This window comes from Oxyura jamaicensis, chromosome 3, assembly GCF_011077185.1.
Source record: "Oxyura jamaicensis isolate SHBP4307 breed ruddy duck chromosome 3, BPBGC_Ojam_1.0, whole genome shotgun sequence".
NCBI classification, from domain to species: Eukaryota; Metazoa; Chordata; class Aves; order Anseriformes; family Anatidae; genus Oxyura; species Oxyura jamaicensis.
Window position 1 is genome coordinate 54,894,394 of NC_048895.1, and position 21,773 is coordinate 54,916,166.

General features: G+C 42.7%; 2 protein-coding genes and 1 long non-coding RNA gene across 7 annotated transcripts in view; 2 read left to right on the forward strand and 1 right to left on the reverse strand.

Annotated features, from left to right (window-relative positions):
• Positions 1–2,506, forward strand: part of SNX9 (sorting nexin 9) — a 67,016-nt gene extending 64,510 nt beyond the window's left edge. For both annotated transcript variants that reach the window (XM_035323245.1, XM_035323244.1), the window contains one exon: positions 608–2,506. In XM_035323245.1, coding sequence (XP_035179136.1) covers positions 608–655 — 48 coding nt within the window. In that variant the 3' untranslated portion in view covers positions 656–2,506. The remainder of the gene's footprint in view (positions 1–607) is intronic.
• A 4,911-nt stretch (positions 2,507–7,417) lies between these two features.
• LOC118165272 lies at positions 7,418–11,023 on the reverse strand. The gene is made up of 3 exons (XR_004749956.1): positions 10,829–11,023; positions 9,473–9,642; positions 7,418–8,613 (listed from the first exon to the last, which is right to left on the reverse strand). It is a non-coding gene; the product is annotated as an uncharacterized LOC118165272 (long non-coding RNA).
• Positions 11,024–18,937: 7,914 nt separating this feature from the next.
• The window catches only part of SYNJ2 (synaptojanin 2), a 64,926-nt gene continuing 62,090 nt past the window's right edge, over positions 18,938–21,773 (forward strand). For 2 of the 4 annotated variants that reach the window (XM_035323240.1, XM_035323241.1), the window contains exons 1-2: positions 18,938–18,954; positions 19,028–19,156. In XM_035323240.1, the coding sequence (XP_035179131.1) occupies positions 19,036–19,156 (121 nt within the window). In that variant the 5' untranslated portion in view covers positions 18,938–18,954; positions 19,028–19,035. Of the gene's footprint in view, positions 18,957–19,027; positions 19,157–21,773 lie in introns of those variants that run through there. The other 2 variants (XM_035323239.1, XM_035323242.1) reach the window with 2 other exon arrangements.

The following is a 21,773-nucleotide window of genomic DNA, read 5'->3' on the forward strand; positions in this document are numbered from 1 at the left end:
AACAGTGTTAGTGCCGTGACATGAAGAGGGATGTAGCTTACAAATACAACGAGATTTGGAGGAGGAAAAAGGGAAAAAACTTCAGTTTTCCTCATACCTGAGTGCACCTGGGATTATCTGTTGTAAAACAAATAAAATCAGTTATTTTCCTTGTGAAAGCAAGATGAACTGCTGAAGGACTGCTGGTAGCTTGTAAACTTGTATCAAAGACAGGAACGCTTTTAAGTCATTACCAACCACATTTATTGATGACGTATTTTTGCTGAACAGATGATTGCTTTTCAAGACCAAAGCCAAGCATTACCACAAACTAAATAACATTTTGGTGACAGCTCTGACATTTGGTCTTTTCAAGAGAAGGCAGCAACGGGTCAGAATTGGAGTATACTGACTGCACAGTACTCCCTGCTCAGATGCCATGTTGTATCTGGCAGTGCTAAGAGCAGATGAACATAGTGTTGTCAATCTTGTACACATTAAGGGTACTGAGGAAAGACTACAATTTTTGGAAGACAAGGGAACAATCTGTTTAATCTCAGCCTGAAATCTTGTTTCTGCGTAGGGTGAAGTGACTACATATTAAATATGTTCTGTTTCTTTGTTTCAGATTGCACAGAAGCTGAGGCAGGCACTCAGCCGCTTTCCTGTGATGTAGAGAATAAGGAGTAGCCAACGATGAAGAACAACCCCGAAGTGCTTTTCTGATTTGGGGGCAATGCCAATAAACTTGTTAGCCTTTGCCAGCCAAAAAAAATAGTTGTGGGGGAAAAAAATGAATTATTTAAAATGTTTACTTTATCAGCCTCAATCCACTTTTATCTTGAATGCTCTACCCTTTGTATCATTATTTAAGTAAAAACAGCTAGAAAACCCTGTCAGTTGTAGGGATCTAAATCATCTGACTGGTATGTTGCCATGGACTTCATGAAGACTTGCATCTATCAGATCTTCTTCCAAAAACCCTTCATCAGTGTCAGAATTACAGTTTTAAGTGAGGAAGTAGACAAGCCTCAGAAAATGACTTTACTGCTCATTCTATTCAATTTTGCTCTCTTGCAATTCAGTAGCCAGGAGGAATTATATTTGTATATGTTTCTGGTACATGTTCATGATAATCTCCTGAACAAACACTTGTTCTAAGTTTTGCTTCCCATATGCAGCCATGGAACGAGAAGCCCCATTATGACTTCTAGTAAATATCATTCATTCTCCCCTTTCTTCTTTTCCTTATACCTAAACTTTGTTCTTGTGGCACAACACCTCAGAGCTTATGTCAAGGCTCTTTCTTTCTTGCTATGCACTGTGTAAAAAAGACAAAGTACAAACATAGAGCCATTCAAGGTGTGAAAAACAGTTTTCCATGCCAGCATTTTGACACCCACGCAATGTTATGCCATAAGGCACTGGTGTTCCAGTAAAGGGGACACTGTCACATATAATACAAACTGATGGAAGTCCCCAGATTCCAACAGAGCTCAGGTTTTCACAAAGCAGTGCAGTATGCTATTGGCTTGGGTTTACTTTTGTTACCTTCTGATGCAAACTAAAAGGTGACAAAGGTACTGGATAACATCATCAGTTATCACACAGACTCTGTGCTTTGATCATCGTCTCTTATCAAGTGCCCCACTGTCCTCTTTCTGAAATATCACTTGAGGCCTGGGCTTTTCTGACCAAAAACCCCAGCCCCAATCCTGTTCAAAATGGGCACCAACTACAGTAATTCATTTAATGTCATAAGCAATCAGAAAAGCCAAAGTGCAATTTTTGCTAAAAATGTGCCTAGAACATAAACATTTTAGCAAAAAACTAACTAACTTTAAAGCCAAGGCATTTTCCCACAAGCCATTCTAAGTGACGGGTACAGTCTGCTGGCTGAATAGTTGCCTTACTCTATTTTGCATTGGTGTTATTTTTGTGTGCTAGAAGGAAAATCTAGGTCTGCCTGAATAACCTGAAACCAAAACAAGCAAGACTTAAGCCTAAGTCCAGATGCTTCTCAGTGTCACGGGTCTTGTTCACGTTTTATAAACCTTGTCTTTTCCCCCTCCCAGTTTTAGTTGTTTGCTTCCAAAATTCCATAGCGCAGTGTTGTTTGATACAGCCATTTAAATATGTACAAATTGTAAAGAATGTGTATAAATGTTTTACACCAAATGTAAGATCTGCTTGCATGTAGAAGCAGCTTATATAATAAATTGTTACAATGTGTACAGTAAATCCTGAAATCACTTTTTCAAGCCAGCATTTTTTTTTAGCTTTTGTATATTCACTTTTTGGTAAGGAAATCTCTTTGTATCAGATTCTCAATTTGGGAGGGGGAACAGGGGGTCTTTTTTACCAATCTTTGAATAGCTCCATATGCACTACAGTTGAAGGTTCTTTATCTTGAATAGATTGTTTTGAAATTTAAGTGTAAGCTGTGCATTCCCAGTGCAGGGAAGCTATGATAGTAGCAACTGTGTCAGAGATGCAACGTTTTGGCAAAAAAAAAAAAAAAAAAAAAGAAAAACTGTTTAAGGACTTCTAGTAAAATGAAGTAAATGATAATAAATATTTATGTATACCCACAAGACTATTTTTTTTTCTTTTAAATCACCACATTGCTTTTTAACAGGGTGATGCAGAATGAAGCAAAACCTCTTTATAAGCTTTTCATCAGCTTACGGGCACTGGCTAGTGGAAGAATGAGAAAGCGTCCATGTGCCTTCCCTCAAGCAGGCATCAGGACATAATGGTATAATAGTGCTAGCTGACTGCCAAACAGCAAAAGCTATGCGTGTGTTGTAAGCTTTCATTATTCAGGTCAGCCCAGCTCGTGGTTGATGGAACCCTCCTGACTGCAAATAAGTAGGAGAGCACAGTGCTGCTGTGTATTCCTGGCTTTGTGTCAGCATGGTGTTGACCCAGAATAGAAATTAGATTGTCTTTTGTAGTTGTTTTTTTTTTTTAATTAGACGTGAATAGTGGCATAGTTAAGTTGAGTGATTTGGGAGCAACAGAAAATCTTCACTCTGAAGATGCAGTCATAAAACAAAAGCAACTTAGAGTAAGACTTGAGCAGTGCCCTTCGGTATTTCATTTGTCATAGATGAATAATTAATCTCTGGAGTAGCAAAAAGCCTTGAAACTGTTTCCTGATTTACACTTTTCCTGGAAAGGTAAGGTATATCCAAACAGTGACACCATCCCAATGACTGTAAAACATGTCAAATGCCTTAGCTGTTAGGTTAAATTTTATAACAGTTTATTCTACTACAAAGTTCAGTATTTAACAATAAAAAATTAGCTGTACAAAAGGAAGTGCTACATGTATTTCTTGTCTGCAGCAACACCTACCATGTGGGGATTAGACTGCAGCAGTAGACTGTTGTTGCAATGTATGATGGGTTTTTTGGAAGAGTACTTACTGTCTATTGCAATTAGAATATTCTTTCATGTTATACCGAGGCTTAGCTTTGCATGAACACAAACTTGGACGTTACTGAGCAATTTGTTTTCAGTGACAGAGTTCTTCAGCAAATATTACTTTATCCCACACTTTATGCTTTACGATGAAATAATATACATCAATTTTACTGCTACCAAAATCACTTTTGTACAGTGCAGCATAATGGTTCAGACTAACAGCCTTCTAAAGAAAGGAGGTGCATCTTGTGGAGTGCGATTTGAAATACACCAGGCAGTTTGGATGTGCCAAAACCCCTCCACAGCCTCATGGTGCGCATCCGTCTGCTGGAAGCAGAGGATGGCAAGCATCCTGCTACTGCAGCTTCTGCCTGCTTTGGTGCTTCACACTGAGATGGGCAAGCGTGCGCTAGGGGAAGGTGAGTTATCTGCATCTTTGGAGTTGGTTGTTTTCTCCACTCTGTACTTTCCACATTTTTATCTAACTTTTCTTGTATAATTAGCACTACTGACACTGATAAAATTGTAAACAAGCATAGAACATAGAACAGCAGAGGTAATGTGTTCAGCAGGAAACAAACAAACAAACAAAAACTTCTATCTAAAGAATCCCTAATGAAACCAACCTCATAGAATTAGAAGCATACAGACTGGCTGGAGATCAAGCTGTACGTCCCGTAATACGACATTATCTATTACAGCCAGGCTATTTTAAAGGACATATGAGTCACGGATAGACACTTCATATACTATGGAGATTCCAGAACATGCCAGCTTAGCTCTTTTCAGTAGACCAGCACAATGCCTTTTAGAAAGATTTCCCTTACATCCATCACTTATATAAGTTGTGTATATGTAAAATGCTACCTTTAAGTGTGAGTTTTTCTTTTTTCAACAAGATTAGTTAAACAATGTCTAATAATTCTTACAAATTAGATGTCTTGCTATGGCCCTTCAGCAATCTTTTTAATATAAGCCATTCTAGATTAGTAATTCTTTACTCATGTTAGAGTGTCTCACCTTTCTTCCCAGGAGCACATGAAAAAATAAAATAAAAAAAATAAATAAAAAGGTGTGTACTTGAAGCTTTTCTGTGATGCATGCAGTGAGAGCTGTCCTCTTCCTTGTGCCAGCACAGTTAATACCTACCAGAATGAGGACTGTATTTCTCACCTGCTGTTGTGTCATTAGTTTAAGGTACTAACTCCCGTGCTGCTTTGCTACTTCGCTGCCTGGCTGGGTAATTTCCATACAGTGTTCAAATACTATGTATAGAGCTTTATGCATTAAAACATAATTCCCAAACTTGTTTTCAGTTTACAATATTCAGTTCTGTTTGTCTCTTCAACCCAGACCAAGCTGAGAATTTTTTTTTGCTTTTGATAAGTTTGTTTATAATTGTGTGCCAAGTAAGTCAATTTTAAGCTTGTTTTACGCCTACCTGGTAGTCATCATATTTAGAATATGTTCTTTAAAATTTCTTGTAACACTTGAATGTGGGAAATCTCTCAGAATTAGTACTAAAACCCTTCTGTATTGTACTTCTATATTCCCTGCTTTTAGTTTGACTGGAAGATTAGTCTGAGGAATTTGACTGTTTATATTGATTCTTCTCAACAAACTCAGAATCATTTTTTTTATTATTATTATTTTTAACCTTTTTATCCTATGGCTATTTGCACATCAATTGTTTAAGTATTGTTCTAGCATCCTTGGTGTACTGAATTTAAGATGACGTAATTTATTTGTTTCATAAAGATAAACAATGTGTTTATTATTTTTAATTTCTGGGCATTTTAATCTTTCCTACTTGGTCATGTTTTCTTAAACTATCTTTTTTTTTTTTTCAAATATGTATAAATATATATATATATATATATATATTTGCCTCCCTTCAGATTACTGCTTCTTTCTGAACTCCAGGTTCCTGTCATCTACACAGATAACAACTAGTTGCTTCAAGACAGAATCAGGTCCAGTCAATCTAAATCCGGTTGTGTCATGTTTACTAAATACTATGCTTTCCTGATTCTGGTCTGTGGCTTTATTCTTCTGCTAAAATACATTTCTGTAAGTCCCACTTTTCATTCAGGGCTCGAAGCAAGAATGTACACTTACTGCATTCTCATAACAGCACACTTTTACCTCCCTTAGTTTTCCTCTTGTACCTACTCTCTTTAGAGACTTGCACTTTTAAAAATTATTTACTAATAAACTTATTTTGTTTTTGCAAATATTTATCAATTCGAGGTCACTTTTAACTGACGTTACCTTCTGTTGCAATTGAATCTCAGTAGATGCAGCTCTAAAACTGTTACTCTTCATTAGTATAATTTGTCTTTGAAACGTCTCTCCCCCTGCCCTGAAAAAATAATAACAAATAATTTGACTGTTATCCCAAGATACGCTTCTTGCTAAAAATAGAATAGAATACAATTAAAATGTGTATGTAGATAGATCGTGGAGACTTTCTTTTAAAAAGTATTACGTAAGTACTATGTGGTTGGGTTACTTTTCAGTTTTGATCCTGCCCCCAGAGCACTGGCCCAGGGGAACAGAGGACACACAATGTATCTGTATGCAGTGAGGTGCTGTGCTTGTGCCAGGTGAGGATGCTGAGCAGTCCTAGCAGGCTGACAAGGCTGTGCAGCGAGTGTGGTGAAGAAAGGCATCAAATTTGGAAGGCAGACCTGTCAAATGAGCCATTGAGCAGGCAGGTTCTTTGACCATCTAGCAGAATTGGTGAAAGGGAAGGAGGGCTACAGAAGAGTATTTGTCATCAGGCAGCTCAGAAGAGGATGGGCCAGAGCAGTGGAAGAGCATTGCCTGAAGCACTTGGAAAGGCAGAGAGAGTCTGTGACTCTGGAGTAAAATAAATAAATAGTCTCTTTTAGGGTTCTGACAAGATTTGCCCAAAGGCAGGCCAGAAACAATGAGAGATGGGGCAAAGTTTAAGTTAACTTTTAGCTGTAAGGGTTCCTGCCAGAAATAACTACACTTTGGAGCCCTTTTACGCACTTTCAGCCATGACACGTTTCTTAGGAAAACTTCATTGTGCTGCACTACCTAGAAGGGGTGTGCTTAAGCTGTCGGGATGAAAAAGGAGGGGTGTCCCCCTTCTGGAACTGTGGAGAAGGTGGGTTGTGCAGGCACGTGTACACGGAGGGGTTACAACAGAAAGGCTGTGTCTGTAAACATGGCACTTGGTGTGGAGTAAACCTCTCTACCCTGTGGCACAGTATGTTACCAAAACCAAAAGTATCCTGGGTCAGAAAGGTGCCTGGGGCACCTCCTCACCCTCTCTACCTCTTCAGCTGATATCTAACTCCAGAGCTCCTGATGGTTTGTAATGGTAAAGTTTCTGACACATGCAAAAAGTACCTATTAAATTGCTTGTCATAGTGTCCACCCACATCCACCTGCAATTATACGGTGCCTCGGTGACTAATGAAGTTGGTCACCCACAGGCACCTCGAAAATAGCAAGGCAGCAGACTGGAGTTTACATGATAGAGGCCGTCAAGAGCACAATCTTATTCCTTCTCTGCTAAAGGAGAGGATAAAAGGACTGAAAAGGGGATCTTTATAATTTGAGGGGCTAGCCTTTCATTTGTAATCAATTAGAGTAGAAGATCACTCTGTTCAAAAAATAAAATTGTTACATTTGTGGATGAAACAGGATGTTAAACACAATGGTACTTCTAACGCAGAAGCTAAGTATCAGACTTTCAGATTTGTGATCACATCAAGATAACCAGGTTACTTAAGGTACTCGAGGTCAGTTAAGGTACTCAATGTACGCTATAGCCCTTTGTTTAATAGAGTGGTGGCATCTTAGAATCATAGAGTCATTAAGGTTGGAAAAGACCTTCAAGATCATCTGGTCCAACCATCCCCCAACCACCAATGTCACCCACGAAATCATGTCCCTACGCACCAGGTCCAACCTTTCTTTAAACACCCCCAGGGACGGTGACTCCACCAGCTCCCTGGGCAACCCCATTCCAATGCCTGACTGCTCGTTCTGAGAAGAAATGTCTCCTCATTTCCAACCTGAACCTCCCCTGGCACAGCTTGAGGCCATTCTCTCTAGTCCTATCTCTAGTCATCTGCGAGAAGAGGCCGACCCCCAGCTCCTCACACCTTCCTTTCAGGCAGTTGTAGAGAGCAATGAGGTCTCCTAGGACTATGAATTATCCTAGGACAATAACCAGGTTAAAATGCTTAGCAAATAATATTTCTGTTCCAAGCCTAGCTCAACAAATCACTAACGCTTTGTAATATTTGTAAATCTAGATAGAATTAAGAAGAGGTAAACTATCTATGAGCTGAAAAAGTTAAGTAAAATGCATCTCTTCATTCTACTTACCTCTCTACTTTACCCTTTTTCGGGGAAGAGTACCTCCCTGCTCCCATGTGATCCCTGGGCATTGTCTGCTCATCTAGTCCTTTCTGGACTTGTGAAAATCTCTTGCGTGCCTAATGTACGTTGCACTAGATTCACTTTGCTAACATCTCTGAGGTCCTGTGTCTCGTAGGGCAGAAGGACATCTTTGGTGGAATGTTCTCACCATTCTGTGGGGCTGTCTGGAGGGCTTTGGTTAGGCTTTTCCTTATCATAATACCTGCGGTCACGACTGTACTAGGAACCTGAAATATTTACTGGCATGTCTCAAAGCTCCTTGAAATGTTTATATGAGAATCCTCCTCCACCCACCCACTTTTTTCTTAGCTGCCACTGTAATTTCTAACGACATGCTGGAAGCACAGACCTTCAGAAGCCCAGAACAAGACCCCCTGTTTATCCACTGTTCATCTATTTTATTATTTTTAATGAAATTCTTTCCAAGCCAGACCCAGGATCTCATCAAATTTGGTGCATGCAATAATACAATGATTCACCACGTTAAACTATTGCCAAAGGGGAAGGTACCTCAGAAGTGAGGGCTGTACAGGGGTCAGGGACAGCTTTCTAACTGATGGTTAGTTGGTGACCAGCTGACTAGTATTTCTAAGCTCAGATTTTGTTTAAAAACTAAACAGCTGGAAGTGAAGTAAGAAGTTAAATATAGCATCTGTTGCACTGTAGAAGCAAAATACAAACCACACAACTTGCTGTTGGGGGAAGCTGTGGAGCCTGACCCTGCCCCAGGAGGGTCCATCTGATCCTGCTCCACAGGACTGCATCGCTCAGGATTCATCGTGCCTACAAAGAAAGATGAGAAGGAAGGAAGCTCTTTATTTGTCTTCCCTGTTTAAACAGCGACGCTTTCCTGGCTGTTCCCCAAATGCACCTACCAAACGTACAGCAAGGACTTTTTTTACCTAAGGAAAAGCTTTGAGAAGGAGGTAGGAATAGAAAGCTTCTTCCCCAGCTTGAACATGCTTATGTTTACTTGGCAATAGATAAACTTTACTAGTAAGAACTAGTGCCAGGCTAGCTGCTGCTTATGAACACAGCCTTAACTCTCGGCAGAAAGGAGAATAGGAGGGGATTAAAAAAAAAGTGTTCATGAAAGTCTCCCAGAATTTAAACCAAATTCAAGCTCGGTAAGAGCAGATTCCTAGCCAAAGAATGGTGTGGTGCAAAATAAATCTCCAGTATGGATGTGTGGCATCTATTCCGATGTGGTGCAAATCCAGCATTAAAAAAGGGCAACTTGTGAGGACTGCACTAGTTTCAGATGGGGATTGAGGGTCTAGAACAGTTCCCAGAAGAGTTCAGAAAAGCTGTGTTTGTAGGTGCTGCCTGGCACCGCTCCTCTCCGAATGAGCTACTGCATTCCTATTGTAATTACCTACTGTTAGTGTCTGTAATAAAAGTGATTAGTAATAAACCTTTCTCTGGCATGGGGAAAGCCAAGACGGACGTGTGTCACCTCTGTCTGCTTCCCCTCAGCCCCAGGGTGCCAGGGCACCTTGGCTGGCCCCGTGTGCAGCCAAAAAGATCCTCCAAAGCCTTTGGGCTATGCTCTGCACCCTGCAACAGCAGCTGTGCGAGGTGGCTGCTGGCCAGGTCAGCCTTCTGAGCGGCAGCTGCTAGGACTGAACCAAACTTTAGTTACCTTCTCGTCTAGGAGGCATTTTAGGCTCACCGACCATCTCTGCTTTTGTTTGGGTACCTTGTGAGCTCTCTGCATCAGTCTTTCCATGTGGAAAAGCTCTGCACCAGTCCTGGCCCTTCTGTGTAGTTTGCAATAAATCTCCAGGACCAGACGAAGTTTATTTAAAATTTCTGGAAGGAGTAAAGAGAGAATTCAGCTGAACTCCTACCAAAATATGCAGAGAAAGCTACTCTGAAAGAAAAGCACATGAAAGCTGTTGTTCCTTTTAAAAGCCACAGGAAGCAATTGCAGGGATGGCCAAGATGCCGCTCTCCCCATGCACCAGAATCACTAATAGCAGAAAGTAACAACCAAGGGAGCGACTGGACAGAAAGCAGCAGAGAACAAAGCAGGGAGAAGGGAGGGCTAGCGACAAAGAGTAAGGGTAATGGCAGTGGAAGGAGAGGGAAGCTTTTCCAGCCACACTCACGCACCCCTTTCCGGTCCCACCCAACTTGCTCTAACCATGCTGCTGGGATTATTCTGGCCAGCCCAGATGCTGTGCCCACCTCTTCCCACCTGGGGTATTGGCAAGTCCTGAAGAGTAGCTGGGACCAACAGCCAGCAAACACCCTGGGAAAAGGGTGCAGACCGCAGGGAACAATGGTTTCTCACCCCCCCCTTCTGCCCTGCAATTTTTGAGCCCCGCTCCCTGGAGTAAAAGCAGGATAACAGCCTTAAAATGAGTTCAGCTGTAATTCCTGCAGCCTTCAATCAGCAGGGGCAGGGAGCCCTAGGCTAGCCTGCCCACCTGGGTGGGGTAAACACTTCTGCCACGTGTGCCACGAGCAGTCCTCAGACCAGCAGGGATTTACGAGGACTACAGACAGTGCAATCCAAGCCTTGTGCACTCTGGGGTAGGAATGGATCGTCCTTAGCCAACCTCAAACTCCCCTTATGGTTTGGATGTTAACAGCAGCCATGGCAAGGGTTAGAAGTACAAGCAAATCTTTTTACAAAAGCAATGCAAAATCTTTTTTACTGGAGCAGAACGGCACACCTAAACAAACAAGTCACATTGTCAAAAAACAAATACTGACAAGCAAGCCAAACGAAAGCCTCTCTGCATATTTGAACCATGGTCTGTGCATTTAACTGGTGCATAAGGAATAATACAGCATACCAAAACAGTTGTTCAAATGACTTTAAACCGTGGTATTTCCTCAGTACTTCTCTCTTCTGGTCCGTTCCCCTCACTTACACGCTCTGTGCTATTTAGCCAGCCACCCCTTCGCAGCAGTGCTGACAGAAGTAACAGCTCTTCCTGGAGATCTCCTTTCCTTTCAAGAAAAGCAGTGCTATTCTCTCTGCACTCACCATATAGATGCAAATAAACTGCAGGGCTGTGAAGCAGCTCGGCTCCTTATCCAGTGTGCTCCTTCTCCTACATGGCCTAGCACTTCTCCAGCTCATGGCTGGTGCTTTACTGAGGAACCCCACTGAGGATGCTGGTTTGAACTGGTTCACATTCAATGTCACTTCAAACTACTCGGTCTGTCAGTTTGTCATACAGCTGCTGACAAGAAGAGGGACACTTGACGTTTATTGCCCAATGCCATTTTTATAAGGCTTATAAAAAGTTACAGAAAATAGTCAAAAATAAACAAACCTTAGTCTTTCAGGTAAACTAAAATGTTCTCCTTCCTTCACATGAAAGTGTTACTACATGGCCTCTTGCTCCCCTTGCTCTCTGGTCTGAAACTCATCCCAAATCTGAAAATTAATGGGCAGGGCTTTCTAAATCATGAGGCATAAATACCACAAAGCATCTGTTTATAGAATGAAATGAGAGAAACAGGCTCGACTTGAACTTAAAAGCACCACATATGTTGTACTGGAAACAACTAAAATGGAAACAAAATGTTGACATGATGTGATAATAGAAGAGAGAACGTGTGCGTGCAAGGCAGTTTGGGTTGCTTTGAGAGGGTGACTGAATACATGGCATTTTTTCTGTGTGGTTAATATCTGGTATACAACCAGATCCGGGTCCATTATCAAAGGCACTGCCTAGAAATCCTGTATTGTAAGGAATATGCAGCAAAAAAACTCCTGAACCTTGCACCTAAGGAATGTGGTTGCAGGGTGGTGGTACTGGCTGCTAGATAGCGGTTGGGTTCTGCCATGCTCCTGGCACAGATCACTGCTACCACATGCTCTGTTAAAGCAGTTTGAAAGAAAGACCTATGAGACCTTTCTGAAGAAAAGTACAGAAGAAGTGAAAGTGCTGATAATGTATTCATCCACACAAGAGGAAGTATGAGTCAAAGAATAGCAATACGCTTTTCTGCCTTGTGTTCTCCGAAGTAGGTTACTATTTCTTTCGGAAAGCAGTGAGCTCTTGCACTCTTGTTACGAAGTCGTTTCACAAGGCAAGCACTTAGCTTCCAGAAACCTACTGATGTCACGATATGATTGTATAAAAGCTCTCCAAACAGACCATTCTCTTCTCTTCCCTCTCCACCCCTTTTTTTTCCTGAATCCTTGAGCAAATCTGAAACTTTTGTACAAGTTGTGTCCAACAGTCACTTCTGTTCACAAATAATAATAATAATAATAATCATAATAATAAAATTAGTTTAGCTTTATGTTATGTGTGCAAGAAGGAGAAGAAAAAAGACTTGGAGCACAAGGCCACTTCAAAACATCGGTTTCCTTTCCTTTACATATGCATTTCTGTGAACACAGAAGATGTGCTCACCTAACTAACAAAATCCTATTAGAAAATGCTACAAACGTAACTAGCAAGCAGTGAAAATAAATGCAGTTAAAGCACTCGATTATCCTCACAAGTGTTCAAACAACTCCCACTAATGCTTTATACATTGGAATTCGAGAATATATGCTCCCCCAAATGTCCAATTGCACTGAGGGCAGACTGTAAATAAGCTTTAAATAAATTAGCATTAATTAGAATTACATATCGAGCATGGAAGCTCCGTTATCCCTGCCCTCTCTTCCCAAACTTTGTTTTTAGGTGCCTCATTGGAGGACCCATCTGCTCTTTATACTCCTCTTTTCTGATGTGTAGCCTGTGCATTACCCAACTGGACAACTAATGGAAGATTCTTGCGTTAACATAATTCATTTACATATGAATCACAGTGAAAGGGATCAAAAGCTAACATTTTCTCAAGAAATCATATACTGTGCCATGAAAATCATCCTTGTATATATGAAACCCTGCTGTGACTTGACTGGCTTTATTTTCTCCTCAACTTTTCCAATTTGGTACAACTTGGTTAGTCAAAAAAAAAAAAAATACAAGCTTGTTTGCTTGTTTTCTGTTCTTTTTAATTATTTACATGTACATTAATATTCTATATCATAATTAGCTTCTAGTTGTATCTGTGCATTTTCTACCCTTGTACTCACCTGCTTGTTTGGCTAGTTATAACATCTCAACAGACAATGACAGTCACGGATTCTAAACAACCAGGAAATCTCTATTCTTCCTTCTTACAAATAGGGAGAATTAATAGAACAGCTCAATTCTTATTTAGGAATGAATTTAGGCATGGCTTTGCTGCATTGGGCCAACAGTTTGTCTCCTCCAGTACTCTGTAACAGCGGTACGTGCCATATACTAGAGAAATACCACAGCAGGCAGTCTGCGATTGCCTCTTTCTGAAATTTTCTTCATAGTTGGCTCACGGACAAGAGGGAGGCCTCTTATGCCTTATCAAAACCATACACCTTGATATGGGTAATCACAAACCTGCTATCACTGTTCATGTTCAACAGAAGTGTGCACAATTTGTCAGAAGATTAAAAAAAGACCTTTTGCTCACCAGAAAAAAGTGCCAACTTTCATGCGACATCTCTGTCTGCATAGATACCGAGCAGTTCACTTCAAATCTGAACTTTCTCTTTTACCAAGCATCTTGGTTTTCCTATAAGGAGTTCCAGAAGACTAGGCAAGAAGCTGTGGAAAACTTTGTGCCTTCCAAGTCCTTTGAACATGAGAGAGGAGTACCTACAGCCAATCATAAGCATGTCGGTCTGGAAGAAAGAATAACATTTGTATCTGGTTGTCTGGTCACTATTACCGCCTGAAAAAATGCCGCCTGACTAATGCTGCTCATCTGCACATAGTTTTGGGATGAAGAATGTTAAGCTTTAAAACAGCTGCCGTTACTGAAAATAGTGTCGTTAGAAAAGGCTAGTCTGTGTGAATGCAGCGCCTGCCTCGCTAGATAGAGCTCTGGCTTAGCACGCACACGGTTAAACTACAAGTAAGTGGAAGAGGAGGTGAGAAATTCCACTGGCCTCCCAACAACACTTCTCACACAGCTTTTTCATTAGCAGCATTTACAAAATGGTCAGCTCCCCACCAGAGCATCCTTCAGCTACTGCTGGTACAAGTTCAGAGCCTGAATTCACAACGCAGCCTTCTGCCCGTCTGGAAGTACAGCCTGCAGCCAGAGAGGCTGAGTCTAAAGCCAGCTGGCTTCCAGTCCAACCACCTTCAGCAGCCGAACCTGCAATGTTTGTTCACTTGACAAGTCTCACCCAAGAAAGGCACTGTGAGATTTAGACTGCTCGTATAGTTAAAGCTAGGCATACATTTAAGTGTTCTGCTAAACTGGAAGATCAGGTCTGCTTTTATTAATCCACCCCTCTCCCTTCCAAATAATTGGTTAAAGGGTGACACCAACACAAAAACATTAAGTTTCTTTTTCCTGCTGTAAGGATCACAGACTGCAGGGGTGAGGAGTAAGGGATCCTCATTGGGAAAGGCTGTAAAAGAGTGGCAAGTGGAAAATACTGCCACTGTCTTAAGTGAAAAAACTGTCTCTGCATCACTCCTCTTACACTCCTGGCAAGGTCAAACGTTCCTTGTCAGCTTCTAAACAGACAAATAAAGCATGCTAATTTATCGCTTGTGCTTCTTACACTCCCCAGGGTTATTTTTAAGGAGATGTTGTTGACTTTGTTGAGAAATGGTGACCTAGCTCAAAGCATATCAAACTGTTTCTGTAACAAAGTACCAGATGTCTTCTGCACACAAAGTTCTTTACACAGGCAAGACAAGCGTAACCAACTAGAATAGAAACCTCTTCTCTCAGTTTCACCGGGAATGTAAGAGGTGACAATAAAAACCCACAGCTACTTTCAGAGCAACACCGGAGCACTTCAGCCTACAAATTCTTCTCTGTGGCAAATTCAGCTTAAAATAAGTTACTCTGATATTAACCAGAAAGTGTGAAAACAATAAAAGGTTTTGCATATTAGCAACGCTAACTTATTGTTTTAGATGCCATGCAGGAAAAGCTAGGCTGAGATATTTCCCCTATTTCTTCTTTGCTCTGTGTAGTCACAAGTTTCTCGGAAAAAGGCAAAACCCAAAATATTTTCAATGACCTTGCAGGCGCGCACATTTCCTGAGGAATCTGTGACCACTAAGGCCATTTGTGACCACATGTCAGGTGGCCGTAAATCTCCAGGAAATGCCCTCACAAGTAATCTTTGATATTTGGTTTCAGAGCTTTGAAAAGAATTACCATTGCTTCTTTTTCCACTCTGATTTTTGCCTGCATACTGTATATCAGCATTTTTTGTAGGAAAGTCCCCCTGTTTGCATAGATCACTCAATAGCACATAAAGACAAATGAGTACACGGACATTCATCTGCTCCGTGCCCCAAAGCCTACGTTATGGAGGTCACAGGGCTCTTCCAGGCATCCTAGCAGACAGCTAGGCATAACACAACCAGCTCCCCCCAGTTCTGATTTTTAACACCTCTGCTGTTCCCCTTCTGTGCCCTTCTGATCAACGTACGTGATCGGTGTCTCTGGACTGACTAATCAGCACGCAGGACTCTGTCATTACGGTGGTTACCCAGGCCTCGTGAACATCCATTTCCATAAGGACCTAGGAGCAGAAGTCATTAAATGCATAACATGCTTCAGAGGTAAACAAGGGGCTGGGGAGATGAAGGGACTGAAAATAAGAGTGAAGTGAGTAATGACTTAGAAGGTAGAAGTGTTCAGAAATCACAGCTGTCCATAGCAGCTGGGGTAACATGAATTTCTAATTACAGCAAAGAACTGGGCTTAAAAATCTGTATAAATACAGTATATATATTATCTTCAACACAGTTTGCCACAGGTGAGTTAACAGGAAGCAAACTTTATTAGCTGAACACTATCCCTCTACCGCAGAGGCTAGCCTTCCAACATATCAGTGCTGCAATTTTGTTTGAATTGCATTTCACATAACTGTGGTCAGCAAATGAGAGATCTTAAGAATTCCTCCCTGCGTGATAGGGAGATAGACAGGATTTCCCTCCCTCTCCTGTAGATACAGGACTTGCAAATGGAGTTGGAAGGAAAACAGGAAAGCAAAGGAGCATTACTGCTGTCAAGAGATAATCCACTCCTCAAACTCCCCTGCTGTTCCCTGCATGCAGAACAGTACACTTAGCCCACTGACCTGTTGCTTCTGTCAGCTAGAGGCAGCAGAGACATCAGAAGATTGCCTCCCAATATTTAGCTAGGAGAACATTCAGATAATGATGCAAGATATCTATGGCTACTAAGAGGTAAAAAAAATATTTTTTTTTTTAAAAAAAAAAGGGAACGTGAAGAGGGTCAAAGAAACTAATATGATGAAACTATCAGAGCAAATGATTAAAGGAAAGGAAAAGTTCACTGAGAAAGGAAGATGAAATGAAAAAATGCTGAGGAGTCAATAAAGGTTTATGGCCCATGTGAAAACAGCTGTTCTGGGGAAGAGAATTTCACCTGGGGGACTCAGCTCAGAAATTAATCAGTTTCTATGTTAGTCACATATAAAAGCTCCACAGCAAAAGATAGCTCAGCTCCAAACATCACCTAAATGGTGAGCCATTGATCTCAGTATTTTCACTTAAAAAATTGATTTTTGTGTTGAATGATGGTTGGTTTGGTTAGATGAAAAGATTTTGTCTACCATAAAACAAAGCAAGGAAAATCTTTGCATGCTCCCCTTGTATATCAATCAAGTAAGCCCCTCACTGTCCTTGGAGGTCTTTGAAAAAAAAGAACATGGTCCTAGGCAATCTGCTCTTGGTGACCCTGCTTGAACGGGGGTGTTGGATTAGATGGCCACCAGAGGTCCATTCCAGCCTCAAACATTCTGTGATGTTTCTAAGGCAACTGACCTGTGAGACAGTCTAATTAACTGACTTACTGCTTTTTCAGTAATTGTGATATCACTCCTTTAAAAATACATCTTTCTGTACTTTGCATGTTTCGTACCCAGAACCCTCCAAAAAGGTCTGATCATAGCAGGTTAAAAAGGATTCTTTTAATGAGCTTTGTCACTCACGCTGCTAAAGGGGTCCATTTTTCCACCTTCATCTGAGTTTTTCTCTCACGTCTTCATTTCCTCACATGCATTTGAGGTGCAGAAAACAATATTATCCAAGGTGCACAAGTTCTTTTACTTCTAGTATTTTGTTCAACAACTCTGACAGCATGCTTTTTTAATAATCCTTAATTATGTGTTGTTGTGGTTTACCCCAGCAGGCAGCTAAGCACCACCCAGCTGTGCTCTCACTCTCCCCAGCTGGGATGTGGTCTCCCACCCTTCTCATTATCTCAAATGAGAAAGGTAAGAAGTGTGAGAAGTTGTGGGTTGAGATAGAGACAGTTCACTAGGTAAAGCAAAAGCTGTGGTGTACAAGGAAAGAAAAACAAGGAATTTGTTTGCTACTTTCCATTTGTTCAGCCACTTCCAGGAAAGCAGGGCTCATCACGTCATGGTTTCTTGGGAAGACAAACGCCATTACTCTGAATGTCCATCTCCTTCTTTACCACAGCTTTTATTGCTGAGCATGACACCACATGGTGCGAGACATCCCTCTGGTTATTCTGGTTATCCCCTGTCCCGCCTGTTTCTCCTTCCAGCTCCTTGTGCACCCCCAGCCTCCTTGCTGGCAGGGCAGCATGAGAAGCTGAAAAATCCTTGGCTGTGCAATCAGTGCTCTGCAGCAACCAAAAATATCAGTATGTTTTCATAAGTTATCATCCCCACCTTCATAAAAAACAAAAACAAAACAAAAAAAAAAAAAAAACAAAACAAAACAAAAAAAAACAACAAACAAAAAAAAACGCAGCATTCTACACGCCTCTACAAAGAAAATGTGTTCTTGTAAGTTGCTGCAAAAAACACTACTGACAAAAACTTCTAATGAATTACAACCATGGACAAGAGTGACATGGCAGTGCCCTCAAAGTGATGGTTTGCTCTCATAATGGAGTTTACAGAGGATGATGAAGAATCATTCCTCAGGGGCAGAAGAAACATCAGAAAAGACTTGTTGTTGTTATTTTTAAACACATAAGTGAATGATTCAGGGCTTCTTTTTAAAATCGTATGATGCAGTTGTCTTTGGCAGCTCTGATTATTTGAGTGATTCTTTCAGCATTTCATCTCAAATAAGCACTTTCCTCTATGAAAAGAGTTCACAGTGAAAGATGTAAACAGACTCCTGGTGTGCTTTTTCCATAAGTCAGCTGTAAGAAAGCCATCTCTGTTTAAAATTGCGCGTGATTAATTTGCACTCTTTCTTACATCCTCCAAGACCCCCAGACTTCGGGCAAGCTGCACGCTCTCACTCATCACGCTTGTTTCATCTGTGTATAAACAGGATTACTCTTTCTGATAGAAAGCACATCAGATCGTCTTCCATCTGCACGTACTTGCATGTGTGTGCCTAACCTCGTCGATCTATTCCTTATGGCTGAACTCTGCAAACACGGAACCCTGCAAATACTTCATCCTATGCAGTCTCAGAGTGGATTTGTGACAGGAATCCTACGAAACTAGAGAAAAACAGTAGTATTTTTACACGAAGGAGCACTGGTTTTGATCGTTAATCAAGTCAAAAGGGAAAAGGGTGCCTTCCAACCCCCAGAGCTCTGCTGCCAGCCGGCGGGACGGCGTTCTGGAGGCCCGGCCGCAGCGCTCCGTGCCTGCGGGGCGCGCCGTGACGGGCAGGCGGGGATCGCCTCAGCGCCATGCCGGGGCAGGCCCGGCCGCTCCGCTCCGCTCGGGAAGCGGCGGGGGAACGGAGCCGACCCGGAGCAGCGGCCTGAGCCTCCCGCACCAGCGGGGGAGACGGCTGCGGTCCCTCAAGGCTCATCGCTTGTCCCCGGCCTCACGGGGGCCACACGAGCCCCGGCCCGGGGGGACGCGGAGGGCTGCAAGCAGGGCAGCGGGGCGGTGGCGGCCGCCGCTCCTCCTCCCCGCCCCGGCGGCTCCTACCTGTCCCGGGGGAGGAGGAGGAGGAGCTGCCGGGAGCCGGAGGGACAAAGTTGACTCTCGAAAGTTTCCAAGGGACCGTGGGTGGGAAGAGAAAGGGAAGAGGGGAGGGGAAGGGAAAGCAAGGGAAGGGCGATCCCGGACTCGGCGGGGGACCGGCAGCGGCGGCAGCCGGCAGCTCTCCGCCGGGCGCCTCCCGGCGGCCCGCCGAGGTGACCGCCTGCCGCGGGCGGCCTCCGGGCAGCGAGCCTCCGCCGCCGTGTCCGGCGGCCCCCATGGCGCTGAGCAAAGGGCTGCGGCTGCTCTGGAAGCAGGAGCCGGGGCCGAGCGCCCTGCTGGAGGCGCGCAGCCGCCGGGACTGCCTGTTGCTGGAGGCCGGCACCGTGGCGGCGCTCAGTAAGTGCCCGGCGGGGCGGGCGGGGACCCGGTGCGCCTCACGCGGGGGGCCCGGTACACGCGTGGGGGCCGTGTGTGGGCACCGGGCTCGGGACACTCTTCCCGAGCCGCTCACGGCAGAGCCCGGCCCCTCACAGCCCCCCCGGGCCTGCTGCTCTCTGCCCGGGCACTGGAAGGCACTCGGGCGTGCTGGGGGTTGTCTCGTCCTGGGCTTCGGCACCTGCCGCCCAGGAGTTAATGCAGCGGTAGCGCAGAACAGTGAGGTGAATTGAGAGTGTTAGGGCACGAAAAACGCAGGGGAAGGAGTCGTGGTTGTGCCAGGTTAAGTGGTTTGGCACATTGCGTTTACCTGCGCCTGCAGAGGTGCCGCTGGTTGTGGTGTGGAGGGGGTCTGTGTTCAGGCAGCTCAGAGGAGAGGGGTGAGACTTAAACCGTGGGGTTTGTGGTAAAAACCGTCCGTACGTTGTGCTTTGTGCAATGCCGGTCACATTGATCACTGAGGAGAGCAACAGGGCATGAGGAAGCTGAATCAGATCTTCCATGGCAGGCTGTGGCAGGACATCCAGGCCAAAATGCCCCATTTCCAGTGCTAGGGATTTATGTGAACGGGGAGAACCAACAAGCTCGACGGGAGGCCAACGATTTGCATGAGAACAAGCTGCAAGAGTGCAAAACTTTTGACCTGTCCTGATAAAGATGTTGTTATCGTCACAACCTGCATTTTTAAATTGTTATGGGAATGTTATATTGTGTGATATGTTGAGGGTTCAGTTTCTTGTTAAATTCGTTGGTAGCGGTGGACATTAATGTGCAGAAATGTGTTACATTTTTCTATATGCTTTGTTGTCAGTTTAAGTGAACTGTCAAAGCGATGGGTCTGGTAGTACTGACCAGCATTTTACCCACTTTCCCTGGTCCAAAAACATGTTGACATTAAAACTCTTCATTGACATCAATGAATTTTGATCTGCCTTTTGTTATTCCAATATAAACCCAAAGCAATTCCACCATCTACAGCTGATGTGCATGAATGATACAGAGAGACCAGTGTTCATCTAGTGACCCCAAGCCATTTGCAAGACCATTTGTATGTTGGGAAGATTATATGTCGTCTTACTAATTTAAGGAATCACCAACTTAAAATAGATGTTTCTTTCCCAGTGTTGCTGTCCTTCATCTAAATAGCCATAGCTAGAAGTGATTAGAGAGCTTACACAGTCTCTTTTAAAATACACGTTAATTAGCTACATGAATTTTGAAGTGATGGTCTGTATGGTGGCTAGTGTAAAAGCTTGTTTCCCATGCCTTTTGAAGGTCCAATGTCACCTCTTGAGATAACTGTAATCATTTATGCATTGGCACCCAGCCTACTCCATGTTAACAGCTTTGTCATTTTAATTCATTTGGTTTCTCTTCCTGCCTGGGTTTGTTCCTGTATTGTAGGAAGAGCTAGTTTATCCAGTTGAGCCTGTTTAATTCATTTATTCTCTTTATGAAGCAAAGGGCCAGAAAAGGAGGGAAAACCAGCAGTAGGTATTGTGATGGTAAATTTACAAGAATTGCGAAGAGGAAACTCCGCAGCCAGGGTGACAACAGAAACAACACAGATTGTGTTTTGACTGGCTTTGGGTTGTTACTGGCCATAAACACCTCAGTAGAAGATTAACATTTCTGAATAGTGATTCAACATGATGGCCACACAATTTTCAGTTAAACAGAATTTTTAAGGAGAGTAGGTTTTTTCCCTTCCTCTTCTCATGGTGACACTGTAGGGTAAAACTTGCTTGAGGCTTGATTTTGCAACCCTAAGGCTTCAGTCCAGTCCAGAAGGATGGGTGACAGAGTAAACAATTCTTCCAGGAATTCACTGAAGTAGAACATCAATAAGTAGCTTCTGTTACAGAAGAAACTTACAGTTGTGAAGATTGTGGAAAAATTGTCGTTGATTTAGAAGCTTTTGCTTACACAAGGGGGAATATAGATTCAAAATGCTGTGCTACTTTCAACACATTAGAGTTTTAACACCTCATAGATGAACTGTACTGTATACTAAAGCTATAGTGCTGAAAATACAGTTATTTAACTGTATTACAGCAGGTAAAATGAAGTCAAGAGGAGTGCTCCACAGAGCAGCCCCGTGCCTCCCCTGCAGCCTCTGTTGCAGGTAGAGCTGCGTGGTTCCCTGCTAGGACGGGGGGAAATCAGGGCATGGCCTCGCGGGGCAGGGATGCAAAACCAGGAAGTGGCAGGTATTTACCTATGGATCTTTATTGTACAGAAGGCAGTTTCTGTGCTGTGTGCACATTCAGTGTTTACAATTAGTTTTAGTTTTGTAATTGTATGTACAAATATGTCACTGAGCGGAGTTTTTGAAATCAAACATTAATACTTGTGCAAACATATTGTGAATATATTTCTGTGTGCTATCAAAAACAATGAGCCCTACAGCATGACTCATTTTACTCTTATGCCAGGATATTTATATAACTAGTCTCCTTACTATATTTGTATTTCTAAAACTTATTACAATTTGTAAAAAGAAAAAAAAGTTATTAATTTTTCTGTGGTTTAGAGGTGTTCAAACTTTTCCTGTTTGTGGATTCCTACAATCCATGCA